This window comes from Pristis pectinata, chromosome 12 (assembly GCF_009764475.1).
Source record: "Pristis pectinata isolate sPriPec2 chromosome 12, sPriPec2.1.pri, whole genome shotgun sequence".
NCBI lineage: Eukaryota > Metazoa > Chordata > Chondrichthyes > Rhinopristiformes > Pristidae > Pristis > Pristis pectinata.
In genome coordinates, this window is record NC_067416.1 from 3,177,337 (window position 1) to 3,203,339 (window position 26,003).

Here is a 26,003-nt window from a genome sequence, read left to right on the forward strand (position 1 = left end):
CCCACATCTCAAAGGTGTGGGGGTCAGTTAGGCTACTAACCAGCTACTGTTAGTTGCCCCTCGTGTAGACAGGTGTCTGGAGAAGTAAATCAACATGTGAGAGAGAATAAGGAGGATGTGGGGAAATGGCAATGCTTGGGAGCTAGTATAGTCTCAACGGGCCAAGTGGACATCTTCTCTGTCATAAGGAAATATGATACAATGATATCGATTTTTCATGAGTAACTGATCAATCTTAGAAGCAGATATACCAGCAATCAACCTAGTGAATCATGTTTGAGCTGCATCCAAAGCATGTCTAACCCAGGTTAAATAACAAGGAAACCGTACATTGTGCTCCAGCTATGGTCTCACCAACACCCTGCACAGCTGGAGGAACACTTCCTGACTTCTATACTCCATCCACTTTGCAATAAAGGCCAGCGTTCCGCTTACCTTCCTGATTACTTGCTGTAACAACACTCTGCAGTCACTGTCCATTCACAGAGTACTCTGTGCTTTTCTCTTTAGGGTTGTGTTCCCACACATCTCCTGAACTTGTCCTTCTTGCTTTTGTCTCTACACATGTCTACTGCCCTCGTCCTTCTTGGTGGTAGAGGGTTGCAGGTTCGGGAGGAGTTGTCGGAGTATCCTTGGGCTGTGCTGAGCTTCCATTCTCAGCCAATGCTGGTCATCACGCCTGGGGAGAAGGTGAGGGAAAGGGTCCTAACTGGAGAGTTCCTCTTAACAACTGACCAAGGCACGATCAGATGCGTGGCCTCATTTCATGCCGCATGGTTATCCCTGATCCCAAACGTGTGATACTGGATATGAACAGAGCTGGTGAGGTCAACACCTTGAGCTGTATAGGGAGAAAAGGGAAAGATAGAAAATTCTAAACACCTTTCCCGCACCCCCTGAGAATAACTGAAGCCTTTGTGTTACTACTGCTGACATTGCTTCCTGAAATTGGGTTGAAGCATCAATTATCTGCTAGTTTTACTACCCTATGCTAATGATACTTGCATTACATTTTATATTTGGTTGATTTTTATGGAGTAAAAATGCAAAACTAATTGTAGGGATTAATGAAAAGTGAGCAGAATGGGAAGAGGGTTGCAATGCAAATTCTTCGACTACCTCAGTGTCCGGTTTCCAAAGTTATTCTTACCAACCGGTACTGAGAGGATGCTGAGGAGAGGGAGGAGAGGTTAAACTCAGGACCCCTTTTGTTCTCGAGTGGACATAAATCCCATGGTTGTCAAAGGAGTGCAGAGAGTTGACTCCAGTCGGTCCTCGTTACACCTGATCATCTGGTCAGTATCACAACTGTGCAAGGTGACTGTGTATGGATCGCCTGGTGGTTCTCACACACTAAGGGTGATCAAACCTTGCATCACAAGACCCTCAATTGTGGCATAAAATCATAGAATTATACAGCATGGAAACAGGCCCTTCAGCCCAACTCATCCATGCCGTCCAAGATGTCCATCTGAGCTACTCCCATTTGCCTGCGTTTGGCCCATATCCTTCTAAACCTTTCCTGTCCATGTACCGGTCCAAGTGCCTTTTAAACCACCTCTACAGCTCATTCCATATACCCACCACCCTCTGTGTGAAGAAGTTGCCCCTCAGGTCCCTTTAAAATCTTTTCCCCCTCACTTTAAATATACATATGTCCTCTACCAGACTTGCCTCTCCACCTTATGTATGCCCCTTATTTATATACCTCAGCCTCCTAAGCAAATAAAGTCCTAGCCTGCCCAACCTCTCTCTATAACTCAGGGCCTCCAGTCCTGGTAACACTCTCGTGAATCTTTACTGCACCCTTTCCAGCTTAATGACATCCTTCCTGTACCCAGGCGACCAGAACTGCAGACGATACTCCAAGTGCGGTCTCACCAATGACTTTTACAGTTGTAATGTGACGTTCCTACTCCTGTACTCAGTACCCTGACTGATGAAGGCAAGCATGCCAAATGACTTCTTCACCGCCCTGTCTCCCTGTATCATCACCTTTGCACAAACAGAAGTTGTCCTTTCTTATAATCTGTCAGTGGTTTGCAAGAGTCCATTACTTAACTTGTTCTGTGTGCTATGAAGCCTTTTGTCTGGCTGAGAGTTTAATGTCCATCTCCTCATCCTTTGTTTACTTACCTTGGATTCTCATCATTGTAACCATCGAGCTTCACCGTTCAGTCCCTATCATAAAGGCAGCAGAGAGAGAAAATTGCATGCACCAGTTTGTGACAAGGTGTTATGTTTTGTAGAAGAGGGTTTTCGTGCTGTGTCTCAGTACGTTTCACTGTGAGAAGACGTTGGTGAGGCTCCATCTGCAGTACTGTGTGCAGTTCTGGTCACCCTGCTATGGGAAGGATGCCATTAAACTGGAGAGGGCACAGAAAAGATTTACAAGGCTGTTACCTGAACTGGAAGGTTTGGGTTGGCTGGAGATATTTTCCCTGGAGTGCAGGAGGCTGAGGGGTGGCCTTATAGAGGTTTATAAAATCATGAGGGGCATAGATAAGGTGGATGGTCACTGCCTTTTCCTCAGGGTAGGGGAGTCTGAAATATGGTCCAGATGTTTACCCATCATGTGCGGTGACTCGAGCTAGAGCTAGAGAATTAGCCAAGACAGACAGTCCGGTGCAGTCTGATATATACACTGAAATGTTGCAAGGCTAAAACAAGCGACAGTAATTCTTTCTCTATGGTGGAAAAATTCTTTTGATGCTCATTAAATTTCTTTGAAAAGTAAGCTACAGGATGGTCAATATCATCAAGGTCACCCTTCTGCAACAACACAGCTCCTGCAGCTTCATCACTGGCATCCACGGCTAGAGAGGGCACAGGTTTAAAGTAAAAGGAAAAAGAGGGGACCTGAGGGGCACATTTTTTTACACAAGAGGGTGGTATGTGGAATGAGCTGCCAGAGGAAGTGGGTGAAATGGCCTACATTGTCATTCTAAGATACCACACGTGAATTTAAAAAGGGAAAGTGAGACCTGTTCCCATTAATGGGTGGTTCCAGGAACCAGGGGTTGCAAGTTCACACTGATGGGGAATGGACACAGTGGAGAGGTGAAGAGGGGAGTGGTCTGGAACTTACTGCCTGTGTGGGGGTGGAGACAGTCCGTTCGGGACTTCAGAAGGGAATGAGCTTCTGAACGAGAAGAGTCTGCTGGGATGTAGGGAAGTAGGTCTGAATGCGTTCCTGTCCTCAGAGACAGCAGTAAACAGATGGGCAGAACGGCCTGCTTCTCTGCAGTTTCAATTCATAGAAGATGGTGCTGGTGGGGTCTGGGTGAGCAGAAATAGACTGCGTGTGTTAAGCTTAGCAATGGAGCTCAGTGGAGCAGCTTCCAGGTTCTGGACGCAAACCCCCAGCTACCTCAGGTGAGGTGCTCCTCCGAGGACCTCCTGTAAATACTGACACACTCCCGGAGACCCCCTCTAAATACTGACACACACCCCGGGACCCCCAGTAAATACTGACACACTCCTGGGGACCCCCTGTAAATACTGACACACCCCAGGAACCCCCTGTAAATACTGACACACACCCTGGGACCCCAAGTAAATACTGACACACTCCCCAGGAACCCCCTGTAAACACTGAAACACTCCCTGACGACCTCCTGTAAATACTGACACACCCCGGGACCCCCTGTAATTACTCACACACTCCCTGGGGACCCCCTGTAAATAATGAAACACCACATGGACCCCCTGTAAATACCGACATACTGCCTGGGGACGCCTATAAATAGTGAAACATTCCCTAGGACCCCCTGTAAATACTGACACACTCCCTGGGGACCCCCTGTAAATACTGACACACTCCCTTGGGACCCCCTGTAAATACTGACACACACCCCAGGACCCCCAGTAAATACTGACACACTCCCCGGGAACCCCCTGTAAACAGAAACACTCCCTGACAACTCCCTGTAAATACTGACACACTCCCTGGGGACCTCGTGTAAATAATGACACACCCCAGGGACCCCCTGTAAATACTGACACACACCCTGGGGACCACTGGAAGTACTGACACATTCCCTAGGACCCCCAGTAAATACTGACACACTCCCCGGGAACACCCTGTAAACACTGAGACACTCCCTGACGACCCCCTGGAAATATTGACACACTCCCTGGGGACCCCGTGTAAATACTGACATACTGCCCGGGGACTCCTGTAAATACTGACACATTCCCTGGGACACCCTCTAAGTACAGACACACTCCCTGGGGACCCCCTGTAAATAATGACACACCCCAGGGACCCCCTGTAAATACTGACACACTCCCCGGGAACCCCCGCAAACACAAACACTCCCTGACGACCCCCTGTAAATACTGACACACTCCCTGGGGACCCCGTGTAAATACTAACACATTCCCTGGGACCCCCTGTAAATACTGACACACACCCCAGGACCCCCAGTAAATACTGACACACTCCCCGGGAACCCCCTGTAAACAGAAACACTCCCTGACAACTCCCTGTAAATACTGACACACTCCCTGGGGACCCCAGTAAATACTGACACACTCCCCGGGAACCCCCGTAAACACAAACACTCCCTGACGACCCCCTGTAAATACTGACACACTGCCCGAGGACCCCTGTAAATACTGACACATTCCATAGAACCCCCTTTAAATACTGACACACACCCCGGGACCCCCAATAAGTACTGACACACTCCCCGGGAACCCCCTGTAAACATTGAAACACTCCCGGATGACCCCCTGTAAGTACTGACACACTTCCTGGGGACCACCTGTAAATATTGACACACCCCAGGGACCCCCTGTAAAGACTGACAAACACCCTGGGACCCCCAGTAAATACTGACACACTCCCCGGGAACCCCCTGTAAACACTGAAACACTCCCTGACGACTCCCTGTAAATACTGGCACACTCTCTGGGGACCTCTGTAAATACTGACATACTTTCCGGGGACCCCTGTAATTACTGATACATTGACTGGGACCCGCTGTAAATACTGACACACCGCAGGAACCCCCTGTAGATACTGACACACACCCTGGGACCCCCTGTAAATACTGACAAATTCCCTGGGACCCCCTGTAAATACTGACACACTCCCGGGGACCCCCTGTAAATACTGACTCACCCCAGGGACCCCCCTGTAAATACTGACACACACCCTGGGACCCCCAGTAAATACTGAAACACTCCCCAGGAACCCCCTGTAAACACTGAAACACTCCCTGACGACCCCCTGTAAATACTGACACACTCCCTGGGGACCCTCTGTAAATACTGACATACTTTCCGGGGACCCCTGTAAATACTGATATATTCCCTGGGACCCGCAGTAAATACTGACACACCGCAGGGACCCCCTGTAAATACTGACACACACCCTGGGGACCCCCTGTAAATACCGACATACCCCAGGGACCCCCTGTAAATACTGAAACACTCCCTGAAGACCCCCTGTAAATACTGACACACACCCCGGGACCCCCTGTAAATAATGACACACTCCCTGGGACCCAGTGTAAATACTGAAACACTCCCTGACGACCCCGTGTAAATACTGACACACACCCTGGGACCCCCAGTAAATACTGACACACTCCCCGGGAACCCCGCGTAAACACTGAAACACTCCCTGACGACCCCCTGTAAATACTGACACACCCCAGGGACTCCCTGTATATACTGACACAGACCCTGGGACCCCCAGTAAACACTGACACACTTCCTGGGAACCCCCTGTAAACACTGAGACACTCCCTGACGACCCCCTGGAAATACTGACACACTCCCTTGGGACCCCCTGTAAATACTGACACACACCCCAAGACCCCCAGTAAATACTGACACACTCCCCAGGAACCCCCTATAAGCACTGAAACACTCCCCGACGACCGCCTGTAAATACTGAAACACTCCCTGACAACCCCTTGTAAATACTGACAAACCCCAGGGACCCCCTGTAAATACTGACAAACCCCAGGGACCCCCTGTAAATACTGACACATTCCCTGGGACCCCCTGCAAATACTGACACACACCCCAGGACCCCAAGTAAATACTGACACACTCCCTGGGGACCCCCAGTAAATACTGACACACACCGCAGGACCCCGAGGAAATACTGATGTACTCCCCGGGAACCCCCTGTAAACACTGAAACACTCCGTGACGACCCCCTGTAAATACTGACACACTCCCTGACAACCCCCTGTAAATACTGACACACACCCTGGGACACCCAGTAAATACTGACATACTGCCCGGGGACTCCTGTAAATACTTACACATTCCCAGGAAACCCCCTTTAAATACTGAACACACACCCCGGGACCCCCAATAAGTACTGACACACTCCCCGGGAACCCCCTGTAAACATTGAAACACTCCCTGATGACCCCCTGTAAATACTGACACACTTGCTGGGGACCCCCTGTAAATATTGACACACCCCAGGGACCCCCTGTAAATACTGACACACACCCCAGGACCCCAAGTAAATACTGACACACTCCCTTGGGACCCCCTGTAAACACTGAGAAACGACCTGACGACCCCCTGTAAATGCTGACACACTCCCTGACAACCCCCTTTAAATACTGAACACACACCCCGGGACCCCCAATAAGTACTGACACACTCCCCGGGAACCCCCTGTAAACATTGAAACACTCCCTGATGACCCCCTGTAAATACTGACACACTTGCTGGGGACCCCCTGTAAATATTGACATACCCCAGGGACCCCCTGTTAAGACTGACACACACCCTGGGACCCCCAGTAAATACTGACACACTCCCCGGGAACCCCCTGTAAACACTGAAACACTCCCTGACGACCCCCTGTAAATACTGACACACTCCCTGGGGACCTCTGTAAATACTGACATACTTTCCGGGGACCCCTGTAATTACTGATACATTCCCTGGGACCCCGTGTAAATACTGACATACTGCACGGGGACTCCTGTAAATACTGACACATTCCCTGGGACACCTTGGAAGTACAGACACAATCCCTGGGGACCCCCTGTAAATAATGACACATCCAAGGGACCCCCAGTTAATACTGACACACTCCCCGGGAACCCCTGTAAACACAAAAACTCCCTGTCGACCCCCTGTAAATACTAACACACTCCCTGGGACCCGCAGTAAATACTGACACACTCCCCGGGAACCCCCGTAAACACAAACACTCCCTGACGACCCCCTGTAAATACTGACACACTCCCTGGGGACCCCGTGTAAATACTGACACATTCCCTGGGACCCCCTTTAAATACTGACACACACCCTGGGACCCCCAGTAAATACTGACACACTCCCCGGGAACACCCTGTAAACACTGAAACACTCCCTGACGACCCCATGTAAATACTGGCACACTCCCTGGGGACCTCTGTAAATACTGACATACTTTCCGGGGACCCCTGTAATTACTGATACATTGACTGGGACCCCCTGTAAATACTGACATACTTGCTGGGGACCCCCTGTAAATATTGACACACCCCAGGGACCCCCTGTAAATACTGACACACACTCCAGGACCCCAAGTAAATACTGACACACTCCCTTGGGACCCCCTGTAAACACTGAGAAACGACCTGACGACCCCCTGTAAATACTGAAACACTCCCTGACAACCCCCTGTAAATACTGACACACTCGCGGGGACCCCCTGTAAATACTGACACACACCCTGGGACACCCAGTAAATACTGACACACTTCTCGGGAACCCCCTATAAGCACTGAAACACTCCCTGACAACCCCTTGTAAATACTGACAAACCCCAGGGACCCACTATAAATAGTGACACACTCCGTGGGGACCCCGTGTAAATACTGACACATTCCCTGGGACCCCCTGTAAATACTGACACACTCCCTGACAACCCCCTGGAAATACTGACACACTCCCGGGGACCCCCTGTAAATACTGACAAACCCCAGGGACCCCCTGTAAATACTGACACACACCCTGGGACCCCCAGTAAATACTGACACACTCCCCGGGGTCCACTGGAAGTACTGACACATTCCCTGGGACCTCCCCGTAAATACTGAAACACTCCCTGACGACCCCCTGTAAATACTGACACACATCCTGGGACCCCCAGTAAATACTGATACACTCCCCGGGAATCCCCTGTAAACACTGAAACACTCCCTGACCACCCCCTGTAAATACTGACACACCCCAGGGACACCCTGTATATACTGACACACACCCTGGGACCCCCAGTAAATACTGACACACTTCCCGGGAACCCCCTGTAAACACTGAGACACTCCCTGACGACCCCCTGGAAATACTGACACACTCCCCAGGGACCCCTGTAAATACTGACACACTCCCTTGGGAGCCCCTGTAAATACTGACACACTCCCTTGGGAGCCCCTGTAAATACTGACACACACCCCAGGACCCCCAGTAAATACTGACACACTCCCCGGGAACCCCCTATAAACACTGAAACACTCCCTGACGACCACTTGTAAATACTGACAAACCCCAGGGACCCCCTGTTAATACTGACACACTCCCTGGGGACCCCTGTAAATACTGATACATTCCCTGGGACACCCTGTAAATACTGACACACACCCCAGGACCCCCTGTAAATAATGACACACTCCCCGGGGACCCCCTGTAAATACTGACACATTCCCTGGGACCCCCTGTAAAGACTGACACACACCCTGGGACCCCCAGTAAATACTGACACACTCCCCGGGAACCCCCTGTAAATACTGCGACACTCCCGGGGACCCCCTGTAAATACTGACTCACCCCAGGGACCCCCTGTGACGCACACCCTGGGACCCCCAGTAAATACTGAAACACTCCCCGGGAACCGCCTGTAAACACTGAAACACTCCCTGACGACCCCCTGTAAATACTGGCACACTCCCTGGGGACCCCCTGTAAATACTAACATACCTTCCGGGGACCCCTGTAAATACTGACACACCACAGGGACCCCCTGTAAATACTGACATAGTCCCTGGGACCCCCTGTAAGTACTGACACACACCCTGGGGACCACTGGAAGTACTGAAACACACCCCGGGACCCCCTGTAAATAATGACACACTCCCTGGGACCCCCTGTAAATACTGAAACACTCCCTGACGACCCCATGTAAATACTGACACACACCCTGGGAGCCCCAGTAAATACTGACACACTCCCCGGGAACTCCCTGTAAACACTGAGACACTCCCTGACGACCCCCTGTAAATACTGACACACCCCAGGGCCTCCCAGTATATACTGACACACACCCTGGGACCCCCAGTAAACACTGACACACTTCCTGGGAACCCCCTGTAAACACTGAGACACTCCTTGACGACCCCCTGGAAATACTGACACACTCCCTTGGGACCCCCTGTAAATACTGACACACACCCCAAGACACTCAGTAAATGCTGACACACTCCCCGGGAACCCCCTATAAGCACTGAAACACTCCCTGACAACCCCTTGTAAATACTGACAAACCCCAGGGACCCCCTGTAAATACTGACACACTCCCTGGGGACCCCGTGTAAATACTGACACATTCCCTGGGACCCCCTGTAAATACTGACACACTCCCTGGGGACCCCCTGTAAATACTGACACACTCCCTTGGGACCCCCTGTAAACACTGAAACACTCCGTGACGACCCCCTGTAAATACTGACACATTCCCTGACAACCCCCTGTAAATACTGTCACATTCCCGGGGACCCCCTGTAAATACTGACACACACCCCAGGACCCCAAGTAAATACTGACACACTCCCTTGGGACCCCCTGTAAACACTGAAACACTCCCTGACGACCCCCTGTAAATACTGACACACCCCAGGGACCCCCTGTATATACTGACACACACCCTGGGACCCCCATTAAATACTGACACACTTCTCGGGAACCCCCTGTAAACACTGAGAGACTCCCTGACGACCCCCTGTAAATACTGGCACACTCCCTGGGGACCTCTGTAAATACTGACATACTTTCCGGGGACCCCTGTAATTACTGATTCATTCCCTGGGACCCCCTGTAAATACTGACACACTCCCTGGGGACCCCCTGTAAATACTGACACACTCCCTTGGGACCCCCTGTAAATACTGACACACACCCCAGGACCCCCAGTAAATACTGACACACTCCCCGGGAACCCCCTATAAACACTGAAACACTCCCTGACGACCACTTGTAAATACTGACAAACCCCAGGGACCCCCTGTTAATACTGACACACTCCCTGGGGACCCCCTGTAAATACTGACACACTCCCTTGGGAGCCCCTGTAAATACTGACACACTCCCTTGGGACCCCCTGTAAATACTGACACACACCCCAGAACCCCCAGTAAATACTGACACACTCCCCGGGAACCCCCTATAAACACTGAAACACTCCCTGACGACCACTTGTAAATACTGACAAACCCCAGGGACCCCCTGTTAATACTGACACACTCCCTGGGACCCCCTGTAAATACTGAAGCAATCCCTGGGATCCCCCTGTAAACACTGAAACACTCCCTGATGACAGCCTGTAAATTCTGACATACTTTCCGGGGACCCCTGTAAATACTGATACACCCCAGCGAACCCCTGTAAATACTGACACACTTCCTGGGGACCCCTCTAAATACTGACACATTCCCTGGGACCCCCTGTAAATATTGACACACTTTTTGGGGACCCCCTGTAAATACTGACACACCCCAGGGACCCCCTGTAAATACTGACACACACCCTGGGACCCCCAGTAAATACTGAAGCACTCCCTGGGAACCCCCTGTAAACACTGAGAGACTCCCTGACGACCCCCTGTAAATACTGACACGCTCCCTGGGGACCCCCTGTAAATACTGACACATTCCCTGGGACCCGCTGTAAATATTGACACACTACTTGGGGATCCCCTATAAATACTAACACACCGCAGGGACCCCCTGTAAATGCTGACACACTCCCTGGGGACCCCCTGTAAATATTGACACACCCCAGGTATCGCCTGGAACTACTGACACACTGCCCGGGGACCCCTGTAAATACTGACACATTCCCTGGGACCCCCTGTAAATACTGACACACTCCCTGAGGACCCCCTTTAAATACTGACACATCACAGGGACCCCCTGTAAATACTGACACACTGCACGGGGACCCCTGTAAATACTGACACATTTCCTGGGACCCCCTGTAAATACTGACACACTCTCTGGGGACCCCCTGTAAATATTGACACACCCCAGGTCTCCCCTGTAACTACTGACACACTGCCTGGGGACCCCTGTAAATACTGGCACATCACAGGGACCCATTGTAAATAGCGACACTCTCCGGGGACCCCTGTAAATACAGACACATTGCCCCAGGGTGTAAGTCCAGGCCATTCAGTGCCCACAACAAGCCCAAATCAGGTAGCAATAGTTCTGAGCTATTGATTTATTGAAGAAATTTCTGTCTTTGCCAGAGCCAGCTAATCTGATTTTTGCTGTATCATCACCTTGTGAAATCACTCTGTGGAGAGTGAAAGTCTTTAAACGCAGTCAGCCAGCTCCTGAGCACAAGGGGTGAGAGGGGGGAGTGAGGCAGCGAGATGGTGGGAGAGGGAATCTTGTAAACGCTGGCAGTTTTAACAGGAAAATCCAGTAAAAGATGCGCTCTGTCAGATATACATCAGAGATATTGCAAGGAATTATGCTGACACATTTCAGACACCCAGTCAGTTCAGTGACAGAGCAGGTCGACTCAAACGGCCCAGGTTTAATCCTGACCGAGGGTGCTAGTAGAAAGAGAATTTCTTCACTGAGGGTAATGAATCTTCAGAATTTTCTACCCAAGCGTCCTGTGGGGATTCAGTCTCGGTGTATATTGGGCGGCACAAAGCTGGTGGAAATGTTGCCCCTCAGCTCCGGTGACCCAGGTTCGAACCTGGCCTTGGGTGACTGAGTGGGTTTCCCCTGGGTGTGGGTTAGGAGGCTAATTGGCCACTGTAAATTGCTGCAAGTGTGTGGATGAGAGGCAGAATCTGAAGGGAGTGGGTGGGAATGTGGGCAGGTTAAAATGGGATTGATGTAAATCAGTGCTGAATGATCAGCACAGACATTGTGAGCCAAAGGGCCTGTTTCAAGTTCATACATTTCCATTAATAAATAATGATTTATGTCGAAGAAAATGCTATGAATGTAAACATGCAAATTAGGTCGACATTGCAGAGAAGATGAATGAATGACAAAGGAAATATCTCTGATAGGACGAGACTGGGGTCACAGAGGAGTGTGTCAGTATTTACAGGGTTCCCTAGGGAGTGTGTCGTTATTTACAGGGGATCCCTAAGAGCGTGTTAGTATTTACAGGGGGTCCCCGGCGAGTGTTTCGGTATTTACAGGGGGCCCCTGGGAGTGTGTCAGTATTTACAGGGTCCCCGGGGAGTGTGTCGTTATTTACAGGGGATCCCGGGGAGTGTGTAAGTATTTACAGGGGTCCCCAGGGAGTGTGTTGGTATTTACAGGGGTCCCCGGAGAGTGTGTCAGTATCTACAAGGGGTCCCTGGGAGTATGTCGGTATTTACAGCGGTCCCCGGGGAGTGTGTCAGTGTTTACAGGGGGTTCCCGGGGAGTGTGTCAGTACTTACACAGGTCCCCGGGGAGTGTGTCAGTACTTAGACAGGTCCCCGGGGAGTGTGTCAGTATTTACAGGGGGTCCCTGGGAGTATATCGGTATTTACAGCGGTCCCCGGGGGGCGTGTCGGTATTTACAGGGGGACCCTGGGAGTGTGTCAGCATTTACAGGGGGTCGCTGGGAGTGTGTCAGTAATTACAGGGATCCCCGGGGAGTGTGTTGGTATATACAGGGGTCCCCGGTGTGTGTGTCAGTATTTACAGGGTGTCCCCAGGAAGTGTGTCAGTATTTACAGGGTGTCCCCGGGGAGTGTGTCAATATAACAGGGAGTCCCCAGGGAGTGTGTCGGTATTTACAGGGGATCCCTGGGAGTGTGTCAGTATTTACAGGGGGTCACTGGGAATGTGTTGGTATTTACAGGGGGTCCCTGGGAGTGTGTCAGTATTTACAGGGGATCCCGGGGAGTGTGTCAGTATTTACAGGGGTCCACAGTGTGTGTGTCGGTACTTACAGGGTCTCCCCAGGGAGTGTGTCGGTATTTACAGGGGGTCCCTGGGAGTGTGTCAGTATTTACAGGGGTTCCCAGGGAGTGTGTCAGTACTTACAGGGTGTGCCTGGGGAGCGTGTCCATATTTACAGGGTGTCCCCAGGGAGTGTGTTGGTATTTACAGGGGGTCCCTGGGAGTGTGTCAATACTTACAGGGGGTCCCTGGGAGTGTGTCAGTATTTACAGGGGGTGCCTGGGAGTGTGTCGGTATATGCAGGGGGTCCCTGGGAGTGTGTCTATATTTACAGGGGGTCCCTGGGAGTGTGTCAGTATTTACAGCGGGTCCCTGGGAGTGTGTCAGTAATTACAGGGGTCCCCAGGGAGTGTGTCAGTATTTACAGGGGGTCCCGGGGAAAGGGTCAGTATTTTACAGTGGGTCCCAGGAAGTACGTTATTATTTACATGGGGTCCTGGAATGTGTCAGTATTTATAGGGGGTCCATGTTGATGCCCTTGCCTTGTAGGCGGGGGGGGGGGGGGGGGGAGGTGGGGGGTGTCTCCCAGAGTGTGTATCAATCTCATTATCTGTATCTTGTAGGCGGTTACGTGAAGTGTACGGTGGGTGGTGACATTGTGAGCCTTGCACTGAATCTCTGTGGTCAAGTAGTTCTTGGTGTGTCTCCTGTGTGCATGTTGCAGTTTCCCCTCAACCAACACTCTCCAATTCTCGGCAATTCCAAGCATTGATTTTATTTTAATCCTTTTGTTCTTCGGAAATGGTGCTTCTAATGTAGTGTCTCTAGTTCATTAATATTGCTGCTTGCAAAGCCCCGTAACCGAGGGGAGCTATCAGCAGAACATTATTGAAGGCAGTGACTCTTAACTACTGGCAGTGCCTGCACCTACAGTGTATCGGAAGTCATACTACCTTTTCGTTTTTAAAGGTACACTTACACTCTACTGCATCCCCTTCAAAAAAAGTATTAAACCCAAACCAACCATCAAGAATTGCCAATTTGTAGTTTGTTTTATTTTCAGAATTTAATTTAAACTAATGCAAGAGACTTGTTCATTAACAAGAAATTAACAAAAACAATAGTCACAGTCTGACCCTCGCCTCTGGGTCTCTCTGGGTCTCTGTCTCTCTGTCTTTCTGTCTTTCTCTCTCTCTGTCTCTGTCTCTGTCTCTCTCTCTCTCTCTATCATTCCCCCCTCCTCTGTGTCTCTCTCCCTCTCTCTCTCTCTCTCTCTCTCTCTCTCTCACTCTCTCTCTAACTAACTCCAAATTTCACTTTCACCTTATGCACTAACTACCAGTTTCCAGAGCTGCTTTAACCCTGGCCCTTGCAAATTACATTTGATGTTCTATTCATTACCATAAGACCATAAGATATAGGATCAGAATTAGGCCATTCTGCCCATCGAGTCTGCTCTGCCATTCAATCATGACTGATTGTTTTTTCAACCCCATTCTCCTGCCTTCTCCCTGTAACCGTTAACCCCTTACTGATCAAGAACCTATCACTGTTCCTTTACAATCCCTGTTCCTTTATCTATAGATTGAGCCATTCCATTATCACCCTTGTTTACTATCTTGCAGACTCATTGGGACTCTCACACTCATCTAGTTTTCTGTGACAATGTGGCTTGCTTCAGTAACAAGGCCCGTTGGGTGTTTTAACCCCTTCTTTGCTCTCTACATCCCTTACTTGGTGTTCGGGTTCAGTTTGTTTCAAAAACCTTAATTCATTCACATGTTCCTTGTAGACATAAAATACTTGTTCTCCCCCAGGATACGTGCCTGCTTCAAACAACACCTACAGTCCAAGTTGCTCCGTTGACATTAACATTCTGCAAGTTTGAAACGTAATTATTTCAGCACATTCTCTGCAGATATTTTTGTCTTATCTGACGGTCATTCTCTGCTCCATGACCTGACACCAGAGTTAATTCATGTTGCATTTGCATTAACAATCTGTACCACACTGTTCCATTGCAGCCACAGTATTAGAGTCACACAGTCATACAGCATGGAAACAGGCCCTTCGGCCCAACTGGTCCATGTCAACTAAGATTGCCATCTGGTCCCATTTGCCTGCGTCTGGCCCATATCCCTCTAAACCTTTCCTATCCATGTACCTGTCCAAGTACCTGTCCAACAACCAAATGTTGTTAATGTACCTGCCTCACCCACTTCCTCTGGCAGCTCATTCCATACACTGACCACCCTCTGGGTGAAAAGGTTGCCCCTCAGGTTCCTATTAAATCTCTCCCCTCTCACCCTAAACTTATGCCCTGTAGGTCTTCATTCCCCAGCCCTGGAAATAATTGACCCTCTCTATGCCCCTCATGATTTTATACACCTCTATAATATCAGCCCTCATTTTTCTACACTCCAATGAAAAAGTCCCAATCTGCTCACCCTCTCTCCATAACTCAGTCCCTCGAGTTCTGGCAACATCCTCGTAAATCTCTTCTGCACTCTCTCCAGCTTAACAGCATCTTCCCTATAGCAGGGTGACCAAAACCGAACATAATATTTCAAATATTAGTGCTTTGAGATAGTCCAGAAACAAACACATAAAAACATGCTTATACATTCGAAACATTTTACAATTCATCTAGGCTAGCTCTCTTACATATTCACACTCCTAAGGTTGTACATTTGACTAGGTATTTACATTAATGTACAATTGTAAATTCAACCAACTGTTAACTCAACCAATCATTTGGTCACTTTGTTTACTGAACCCTTGATATGTTCAATGCTTTCTGCTCTTTGGACAACTTCATGCGGGTTTTGTCCACACCTCATCCCACAACTGTTGCTATAACATAATTCCCTTCATAACTATGAGGACACTGCATGACATACTCTTCACCAATCCCTTCTTGGTGTCAGGTATGTGCACCAAACTTGCAAAAAACACAGAGCTAACAATTCTTATAAATCACTGTAATAGCTACATTTCAGGTGCTCCCCAGGTTACAAAAGGGTTCCGTTCCTGAGACCCGCTCGTAACCCGAACAGCTCGCAAGTCGGAAATGCGGCTGCAAACTGAGTTCCCACACAGCAGGCGATTCCTGCAGCCCTGCAGCAGCCTGTAAATCCGTCCCACCGGTCTCCCAAACGCTCAGTCGTTTACATAGGCTGTACGTAAATCAGGCATTGGCAAGCTGGGGAGGACCAGTACTGAACTCAGTTGCAACAGGTCCTACCTCCGTTGCTTCCCCAAACCCATCCTTTCTTGTGCCTCTGTTTTTCATTCCGTCTTGCAACCTGCTGCGTACTTTGACTTCCAATGCAACTGCTCCTCTTTCCTGCTGTCCCTTTTGAAGTCCCAAAGCCATCTTAGCTGACCTTCCTCTCTGGAGTGGCCCCAACGCCTTCTCTTCACCACCGTGGCTGCAGTGTGCACCATCGACAAGGTGTGCTGCAGTTACTCACCCAGGGTCTCAAACTCACCAGCTCCACCACCAAGAAGGACAAGGCGGCAGGTGCAGGGGAACACCACCACCTGCAGGTTCTCCTCCCAGTCGCACATTATCCTGATTTGGAGATATAGTGCCCTTCCTTCATCGTCATTGGGTCTAAATCCTCCTCAATAGCACAGTAGGAGCACCTCCACCAGGTCTGCAGCAGTTCAAGATGGTGGCTCACCCTCACCTTCTCAAGGAGAGTTAGGGATGGGTGATGATTGCTGGCCTTGCAAACTGGATAAATAAAATCATAGCTCATTCCGGTTAAGACTCCATATCCTATTCCTTTAATTACCTCATTCTTATCTTCATTAACCTACATCTCCCATTCGTCTGCCCATTTCACTAACCCACCTCCAGGATACTGAAAGGCCTGGATAGAGTGGACATGGAAGGGTGTCTCCATCAGTGGGAGAGTCCGCGATCCGAGGGCACAGCCTCAGAACAAAGGGACGTCCCTTTAGAACTGAGATGAGGAGGAATTTCTTCAGCCAGAGGGTGAATCGGTGGAATTCATTGCCACAGACGGCTGTGGAGGCCAAGTGTATTTAAGGCAGAGATTGACAGGTTTTGATCGGTAAGGGGGTTAAGAGCTATGGGGAGAAGGCAAGAAAATGGGGTTGAAATAAAAAAAAATCAGCCACGACTGAATGGTGGAACAGACTCAATGGGCCGATTGGCCTAATTCTGCTCCTATATCTGAGCTGTTTTGTCTGAGCTGTTTGGTAGTATTTTACAGCTTTTAGTATTCTTTTCAAACCCTATTCCACCGTTTTTGTGAAGGACCAACGACCATTTGATTCACGAGGTATGGACCACACCGTCAGCGTCAGCATTTACTCTCCATCCCTGAAATAGGAGGACAGTTAAGAGTCAAATACCTTATGGGCCTAGAGTCACACACAGGCCTGACTGAGTGAGAGTGGCAGTTTTCAACCCCTGAAGGGTAAGAGTGAACTGGATGGGTTTTTATGCATGTTACTCACCATTACAGAGGCTGGCTTTCTGTATAATTACTTGAATTTAAATCCCCAAGCTGTTGTGGTTTGGTACGAACTCACATTCCTGGCCCAGAAATCCAGCAATTAGTTTAATCCTCACTCCAGAAACTTGGATGTGAAGCCCCAGGTTTACCTGTAGGTGTGGCGTGTTGTTGGAGATGGAGATTTACGTGAATAACTGAAATAGGCCACTCGGCCCCTCAGACCTGTTCTGCCATTTAGTAACATTGCAGCTGATCTGATTCCTGCCTGCCCCTGGTGACCTTCCACCCCCTTGCTCATCACAAATCTGTCTTAAAGAGAGGAAGAGAGTTTCCAAGAGAAAAAAATACCTTAAATGGAAAGCCCGTTATTTTTAAACAGTTACCCCTGATTCTCTCAAAAGAAGGCACGGTCTCCACATCCACCCTGGATGTTGAGTCCCTCTGATGCTTTGACCAATACCCATCCATCTACGAACATCGGGACAACACTGAAGTAACTGGAGACACAAGAGACAGATGCTGGAATCTGGAGCAACACACAGTCTGCTGGAGGAACTCAGCGGGTCGAGCAGCATCTGTGGAGGGAAATGGACAGTTAACGTTTTGGGTCGAGTTCCTTCATCTGGACTCACCTGATAACTGCTATTTGTGGGGTCCCGCTGTGTGCCAATTGGAAGCTCTGTTTCCTGACATTACAAAGGAATGGTTACAGCATGGCAGAAGGCCGTTTGGCCCATCGATCCACACTCGAGCCACTTCCACTCTCCCACTCTCTCCCCACAGCCCTGCAAACTCTTTCCTTTCAGAAACATAAGCTGCTCTCTCCTGAAAGCCACAGTCGAATCTGCCTCTTCCACCACTCATTAGTTCATTACAATCGTGGCAATGCATGAAAATTATTCATTTGGCTTGAATCCCTTGGTAAACTCTGCGCCCATGCAAATAGTTAAAGTCCCAGCTTCCATTTAAACTTTCTGATGTGAGTCTGGCAGTACAGAGCTCTATCCTGTGACTCCAGTTACATTGGAATGTAGGGTTAGTGCTTGAAGATGGTGCAGGAGCTGGGTGCATAACGAGGCATTCACAATTTTAGCACAGGGCATAAACCCATGCTGAACCTTTATGAAACACCAGTCTAGCCTCAACAGGAGTATTGTGGTCATTGGTATTGGTTTATTGTTGTCACATGCACCGAGACACAGTGAAAGGCCTTTGTATGCATGCCATCCAGACATGTCAGTCCACACATAGCAACAAACAATCTGCTGGAAGAACTCCATGTGTTGAGCAGCATCTGTGGGAGTCCTGATGCAGGGCTTCAACCCGAAACAGCGACAATTCCTTTCCTCCCATGGCTGCTGTCTGACCCACTGAGTTCTTCCAGTATCATAGTGTTTTTTCATCTAGGTTGCAGCATCTGCAGTCCTTTGTTTCTCTAGTATACCAGCATCTGCAGTCTCTTGTGTCTAATTCCATATATAAGTACATCGAGGTAGTACAAAAGAAAAAAAAAACAGAATAGTAAATTGGTAAATTGGTTTTGGAATTGGAATTGGTTTATTATTGTCAATGTACTGAGGTACAGTGAAAAACTTTGTTCTGCATGCAGATCATTTCATCAATTAGTACATTGAGGTAGTACAAGGGAAAACAATAACAGAATGCAGAATAAAGTGTTACAGAGAAAGTGCAGTGCAGGCAGACAATAAGATGCAAGGGCTATGACAAGGCAGATTGAGAGATCAAGGTTCATATTTATAGTATAAGAGGTCCATTCAAGAGTCTTATAACAGCAGGACAGAAGCTGTCCTTGAGCCTGGTGGTACATATTCTCAAGCTTTTGTATCTTCTGCCTGATGGGAAGGGATAGGAGAGAGAATGACTGGGGTGGGAGGGGTCCTTGTCTATGTTGGCTGCGGGAAGTGCAGATAGCATCAGTGGAGAAGAGGCTGGTTTTTGTGATAGACTGTGGCTGCATTCACGGTTCTCTGAAATTTGTTCAATTCTGGTCACCTCATAATAGGAAAGCTCTGGGGGCATTACGAGGATGTTATCGGGACTCGGGGCAGGCTGGGACTTGATCCCTTGGAACTCAGGAGGCTGAGGGGTGACCTTATAGAGGTGTATAATATCATCAGGAGCATCGATAGGGTGAATGCACTCAGTTTTTTCCCAGGGAAAGGGAATCAAAAACTAGAGGGCACAGGTTTAAGGTGAGAAGGGAAAGATTTGAAAGGGACCTGAGAGGCAACTTCTTCACACAGAGGGTGGTGAGTTTATGGAACGAGCTGCCAGAGGAAGTGGTTGAGGCAGGTACAATAACAACATTTAAAAGATATTTGGATAAATACATAGATAGGAAAGGTTTAGAGGGATATGAGGCAACTGCAGGCGAATGGGATTAGCTTGGAGGGCACCACGGTCAGCATGGACAAGTTGGGCCGAAGGGTCTGTTTCCATGCTGTATTACTCTATGACTCTATTAGAGAAAGGTCCAGGCAAATGCTCCTGGGACGAGGTACCCCTGTTACAAGGATGTGTTGGAGAGACCAGGACTCTTTTCTTTGAAGAAAATGCTGAGGGACCTGGTGGAATTTATAAAACGATGAGGTGTGTGGACAGAGTGGACGGTGGGAAGTTGTTCCCGTTGCTAGGGGGCTCAGGGATAAAACTAAGGGATAGGGAGTGAGAAACTTCCTGCATTCCAGATTGCAGCAAAGGTGTAGTGGAAACAGTTTCCACTGTGGCCTGCAAGAGGGGATTGGATAAATATAGAGTAAGGAAAGGTTTACAAGACTACGGAGAAGGGACAAGGGTGGAACCAGTAATTTGCTCTGGTAGCGATCTGGGCAGACATGATGGGCCAAATGTCCTCCTATGCTGTAACCATTCTATGATTCGGTGATAGCTCAAGGTCACAGTCCCTCTGGTTTGCTGTTTATTATCTTACTGAATGTACGATACAACGATGATAGAGTTCTTGGCTCAGCATGGTGACCGGTCTCGAGTTGCTGAGGTTGCAACTGGTCTGGAATGAGGAGACTCCACAAGAACACAAGAAAACGGAAACAGGAGTAGGCCACTCGGCCCCTCAAGCCTGCCCCGCCCTTCAATATGATCATGGCTGCTCTACAATGGCCTCAACTCCCCTTCTGTTGCAGTTCCCTGTAACCCTCCGTTCCTTGATCCTTCAAATATTTATCTATCTCCACCTTAAATATAGGTAATAGAACACAGAACAGTACAGCACAGTACGGGCCCTTTGGCCCTTGTTGTGCCGATCCATATAAACCTACTCCATGATCAATCCAACCCTTCCCTCCTACACAGCCCATAACCCTCCATTTTTCTTACATCCATGTGCCTATCTAAGAGTCTTTTAAACGTCCCTATTGTATCAGCCTCTACCACCACCCCCGGCAGTGCATTCCAGGCACCCCCCACTCCCTCTGTGAAAAACCTACCACTGACATCTCCCCTGAACTTTCCTCCACTCACCTTGAACAGATGTCCTCTGGAATTGGCCATTCCCGCCCTGGGGAAAAGGTGCTGGCTGTCCACTCTATCTATGCCCCTCATAATCTGATACACCTCTATCAAGTCACCTCTCATCCTCCTTCTCTCTAAAGAGAAAAGCCCGAGCTCGCTCAACCTATCCTCATAGGACATGCTCTCCAATCCAGGCAGCATCCTGGTAAATCTCCCCTACACCCTCTCTAAAGCTTCCACATCCTTCCTATAATGAGGCGACCAGAACTGAACACAATACTCCAAGTGTGGTCTAACCAGAGTTCTACAGAACTGCAACATCACCTCGTGGCTCTTGAACTCAATCCCCCAACTAATGAAGGCCAGCACACCATACGTCTTCTTAACTACCCTATCAACTTGCGCAGCAACTTTGAGGGATCTATGGACTTGGACCCCAAGATCCCGCTGTTCCTCCACACTGCTCAGAATCCTGCCATTAACCTTGTACTCCAACTTCACGTTCATTCTTCCAAAGTGTATCACTTCACACTTTTCCGGATTGAACTCCATCTGCCACTTCTCTGCCCAACTCTACGTCCTGTCTATATCCCGCTGTAACCTACAATAACCTTCCACACTATCCACAACCCCTCCAACCTTCATGTCATCTGCAAACTTACTAACTCACCCCTCCACTTAATGATCTGACCTCCACCACCCTCGGGGGCAGAGAATTCCAGAGATTCACCTCCCTCAGAGATGAAATTTCTACACACCTCAGTTTTAACTGACCAGCTCCTTATTCTGTAATTATGTCCCCTTGTTCGTGCCTCTCCCACTGGTGGAAACATTTCAACATCTACCCTGTCCAGCACCTTAGGATCTTCTATGTTTGAATAAACATTAAGGAATACAGGTCCAAACTGCCTAGCCTCCCTCGATAGGACAACCCTGCAGGCTGAATCTTCTTTGGACTGCCTCCAATTTTACTGTACAAAACTGTGTGCAGTACTCCTGGTGTGGCCTTATCAACACACTGCACAACTGCAACTAACCTGCCTGTTCTTAAACTCCTACTCTTTCACAATAAAGGCGAACATGCCATTTTGTGTTCAGGTCTAGTCGCCCAGCTAGAGGAAAGATGATATTAAACTGGAAAGAGTGCAGAAAAGATTTACAAGGATGCTGCCAGGACTTGAGGGACTGAGTTATAGGGAGAGGTTGGACAGGCCAGGACTTTATTCCTTGGAGCATAGGAGACTGAGGGGTGATCTTATCGAGGTGTATAGAATCATGAGGGGCATAGATAGGGTGAATGCACTCAGTCTTTTTCCCAAAGTTGGGCAGTCAAGAACTAGACGGTATAAGTTTGTGAGAGGGGAAAGACTTAAGTGGAACTTGAGGAGCAACTTTTTTACACAAAGGATGGTGTGTATGTGGAACGAGCTGCCAGAGGAAGTGGTTGAGGCAGGTACAATAACAACTTTTAAAAGACAGTTGAACAGGTACATGGATTGGAAAGGTTTAGAAAGTTATGGGCCAAATGCTGGCAAATGGGAACCAGCTTGGATGGAGCATCTTGGTCGGCATGGACCAGTTGGGCTAAAGGATCTGTTTCCATGCTATATAGCTCTATGATTTTATGTGCGGGGCAAGGTTTTTTACACAGAGAGTGGTGGGTGCCTGGAACGGGTTGCCAGGGGTGGGGGTGGAGGCAGATATGATAGAGGGGTTTAAGAGGCTCTTAGACAGACACATGAGTATGCGGGGAACGGAGGGATGTGGATCATGTGCAGGCAGAAGGAATTTAATTTAATTTGGCATCGTGTTCAGCACAGACATTGTGGGCCGAAGGGCCTGTTCCTGTGCTGCACTGTTCAGTGTTCTATGTTCTAAAAGGTTAGTGCAATACATACAAAGTTAACTTACTGCGTGAGGTTGCCTTTGATTGTCCATTTCCACTGTGTTGGGCACCCGGTCACTGGACCGTTGATTACTTTGGGTTATGGAGTCTTTGGATACATACAGAGTTCTAAAAGCCTTGGCTCTTGTGTGGGCGACACCTCGCAGAACGTGAGGCCCCACCGCTGCTGATTCTCAGTGAATCGTGGGTGACCTCCCCCCATCTCCTCTCTCTCCTCCATCACAGGTGGCCGGGGTGTAGCGGTTGGGCCGATCGTGAGCTCCCACAACTCTGACATCTTCTGTGACAACGAGAACGGACCCAACTTCCTGTTCAAGAACAACGGAGACGGCACCTTCACAGACATCGCGGCAGAGGCAGGTGAGTGGAGGTTGGACGGGCCGTGTTTGTGTGAAGGGGTCGAGCAGCACTCAAGGCACTAACAACTGTGCTGTCTCTGAGTCAAGAGATTGTGGGATCAAGTCCCAGGCTAGCTCTGAGGTCCAGAACTGCCCTAAATACTTCCCATGTTTCAGGGCAATTGGTGCTAATAGAGGGGAGAGAGTAGGCTGGGGCGGGAGGTGTGGGCAGGTTCACTCCCAACTTTCGGATGAGATGTTAATGCAAAACCCTGCCTCAACTCCTAGGTAACGTGAGATATCACGGTCTTTTTCCCAGGGAAAAGGAATAAACACCAGAGAGAATCTGTTCTGGGACCCCTGATCTTTGTGATTTTTATAAATGACTTGGATGAGGATGTGGAAGGGTGGGTTAGTAAGTTTGCTGATGACATGAAGGTTGGTGGTGTTGTGGATGGTGTAGAAGGTTGCTGTAGATTACAACAGGACATTAATAGGATGCAGAGCTGGGCTGAGAAGTGGCAGATGGTGTTCGACCCGGAAAAGTGTGAAGTGAAACACTTTGGGAGATCGAATTTGAAGGTAGAATACAAGGTTAATGGCAGGACTCTTAGCAGTGTGGAGGAACAGAGAGATCTTGGGGTCCACATCCATAGATCCCTCAAGATTGCCGTGCAGGTCGATAGGGTTGTTAACAAGGCATATGATGTGTTGGCCTTCATTAATTGGGGTATTGAGTTCAAGAGCCACGAGGTAATATTGCAGCTCTATAGAACTCTTGTTAGACCACACTTGGAGTATTGTGTTCAGTTCTGGTCGCCTCATTTATATGAAGGATGTGGAAGCTTTAGAGAGGGTGCAGAGGAGATTTACCAGGATGCTGCCTGGATTGGAGAGCATGTCTTATGAGGATAGGTTGAGCGAGCTCGGGCTTTTCTCTTTAGAGAGAAGGAGGATGAGAGGAGACTTGATAGAGGTGTACAAGATGATAAGAGGCATAGATCGAGTGGACAGTCAGAGACTTTTTCCCAGGGTGAAAATGCTAACATGAGGGGGCATAATTTTAAGGTGATTGGAGGAATTTACAAGGGGGATGTCGGGGGTAAGTTTTTTTTACACAAAGAGTGGTGGGTGCGTGGAACGCACTGCCGGCAGAGGTTGCGGGGCAGATACATTAGGGACATTTAAGAGACTCTTAGATAACCACATGAATGATAGAGAAATGGGGGGCTATGTGCGAGGGAAGGGTTAGAAAAATCTTAGAGCAGGATAAAATATCGGCACAACAATGTGGGCCGAAGGGCCTGTACTGTGCTGTAATGTTCCATGTTCTATAGGCTTAAGGTGGGAGGGGAAAGAGTTAAAGGGGACCTGAGGGGCAACCTCTTCATGCAGTGGGTGGTGGGTGTGTGGAACGAGCTGCCAGAGGAGGTGTTAGAGACAGGTACAATAGCAACACTTGGACGGGTACATGGATAAGAAAGGTTGAGAGGGATGTGGGCCAAACACGGCTGAGTGGAACTAGCTTAGATGGGCACCTTGGTTGGCATGGACGAGTTGGGCCTGTTTCTGTGCTGTATAACTCCATGACTGGCTTCTGAAGGTTGGGGGAGTGGGTTGACCTGAGACTGCTATCTGTTCCTCAACTTTTCCCACTGGAAACAGATTTTCTTGTTGCAATCACGTTACTGTTTGCGAAATCTTGCTGTGCTCAACCTGGCTACTCCATTTCGGTATGTTTCAAGAGAACTCACCTGTTTGGTTGCAAAGGCCTTTGGAATGTCCTGAAATCACAAAATACAGACTTATCTCAGGAGCGACCAAGGTGTAACCAATGAAATTCTTTTGAAGTGCAGTCACAGGTAATGCAAGGAATGCAATGCTCAACTTGCGCACAACAAGCTCCCACAAGCAGCAATGCTACAACGAGCAGATAACCTGATGTTTATTGAGGGAGGAATATTGGCCCAGGGCACTGGGGGAGTTCTCCCTCTTGTTCTTCTGAGAGTGCAGAGAAAGTGTCGTGGGAATGTTGGGCAGATATAATGGGTCGCTCCCGTTACAGGAAGGATGTGGAGGCTTTGGAGGGGATACAGAAGAGGTTCACTAGGATGCTGCCTGGAATAGAGAGTATGAGCTATAAGGAGAGGTTGGACAAACTTAGGATGTTTTCTCTGGAGGGTCGGAGGCTGAGGGGAGACCTGATAGAGGTTTATAAGATTATGAGAGACATAGAGAGGGTAGACTGTCAGAGTCTGTTTCCCAAGGTGGAAATCTCAAGTACTAGATGACTTGCATTTTAGGTGAGAGAGGGAAAGTTTAAAGGAGAAAGTTATTTACACAGCAGCTGGGACAGGCGGCCAGGGGAGGTGCTGGAAGCAGATACAATGAGGCATTTAAGAGGCTTTTAAACAGATACATGAATATGCAGAGAATGGAGGGGTATGGATCATGTGCAGGCAGATGAGATTTAGTTTAATTTGGCATCATGTTTGGAGCAGACACTGTGGGCCGAAGGCATTTTCCTGTACTGTACTGTTCTATGTTTAAAGGTGTTAGCTGAGGGACACAATTTGAGAAGATCACTATTCTTCAATGCAAGGATGTTGCCGGGACTGGAGGGCAAGTTATAAGGAGAGACTGGACAGGCTGGGTCTGTTTTCACTGGAGCGAAGGA

General features: G+C 48.9%; 1 protein-coding gene across 2 annotated transcripts in view; it reads left to right on the forward strand.

Moving 5' to 3' along the window:
• crtac1b (cartilage acidic protein 1b) overlaps positions 1–26,003 on the forward strand; it is a 200,243-nt gene that overhangs the window by 81,767 nt on the left and 92,473 nt on the right. For both annotated transcript variants that reach the window (XM_052027207.1, XM_052027206.1), the window contains exon 6: positions 23,214–23,348. In XM_052027207.1, the coding sequence (XP_051883167.1) occupies positions 23,214–23,348 (135 nt within the window). The remainder of the gene's footprint in view (positions 1–23,213; positions 23,349–26,003) is intronic.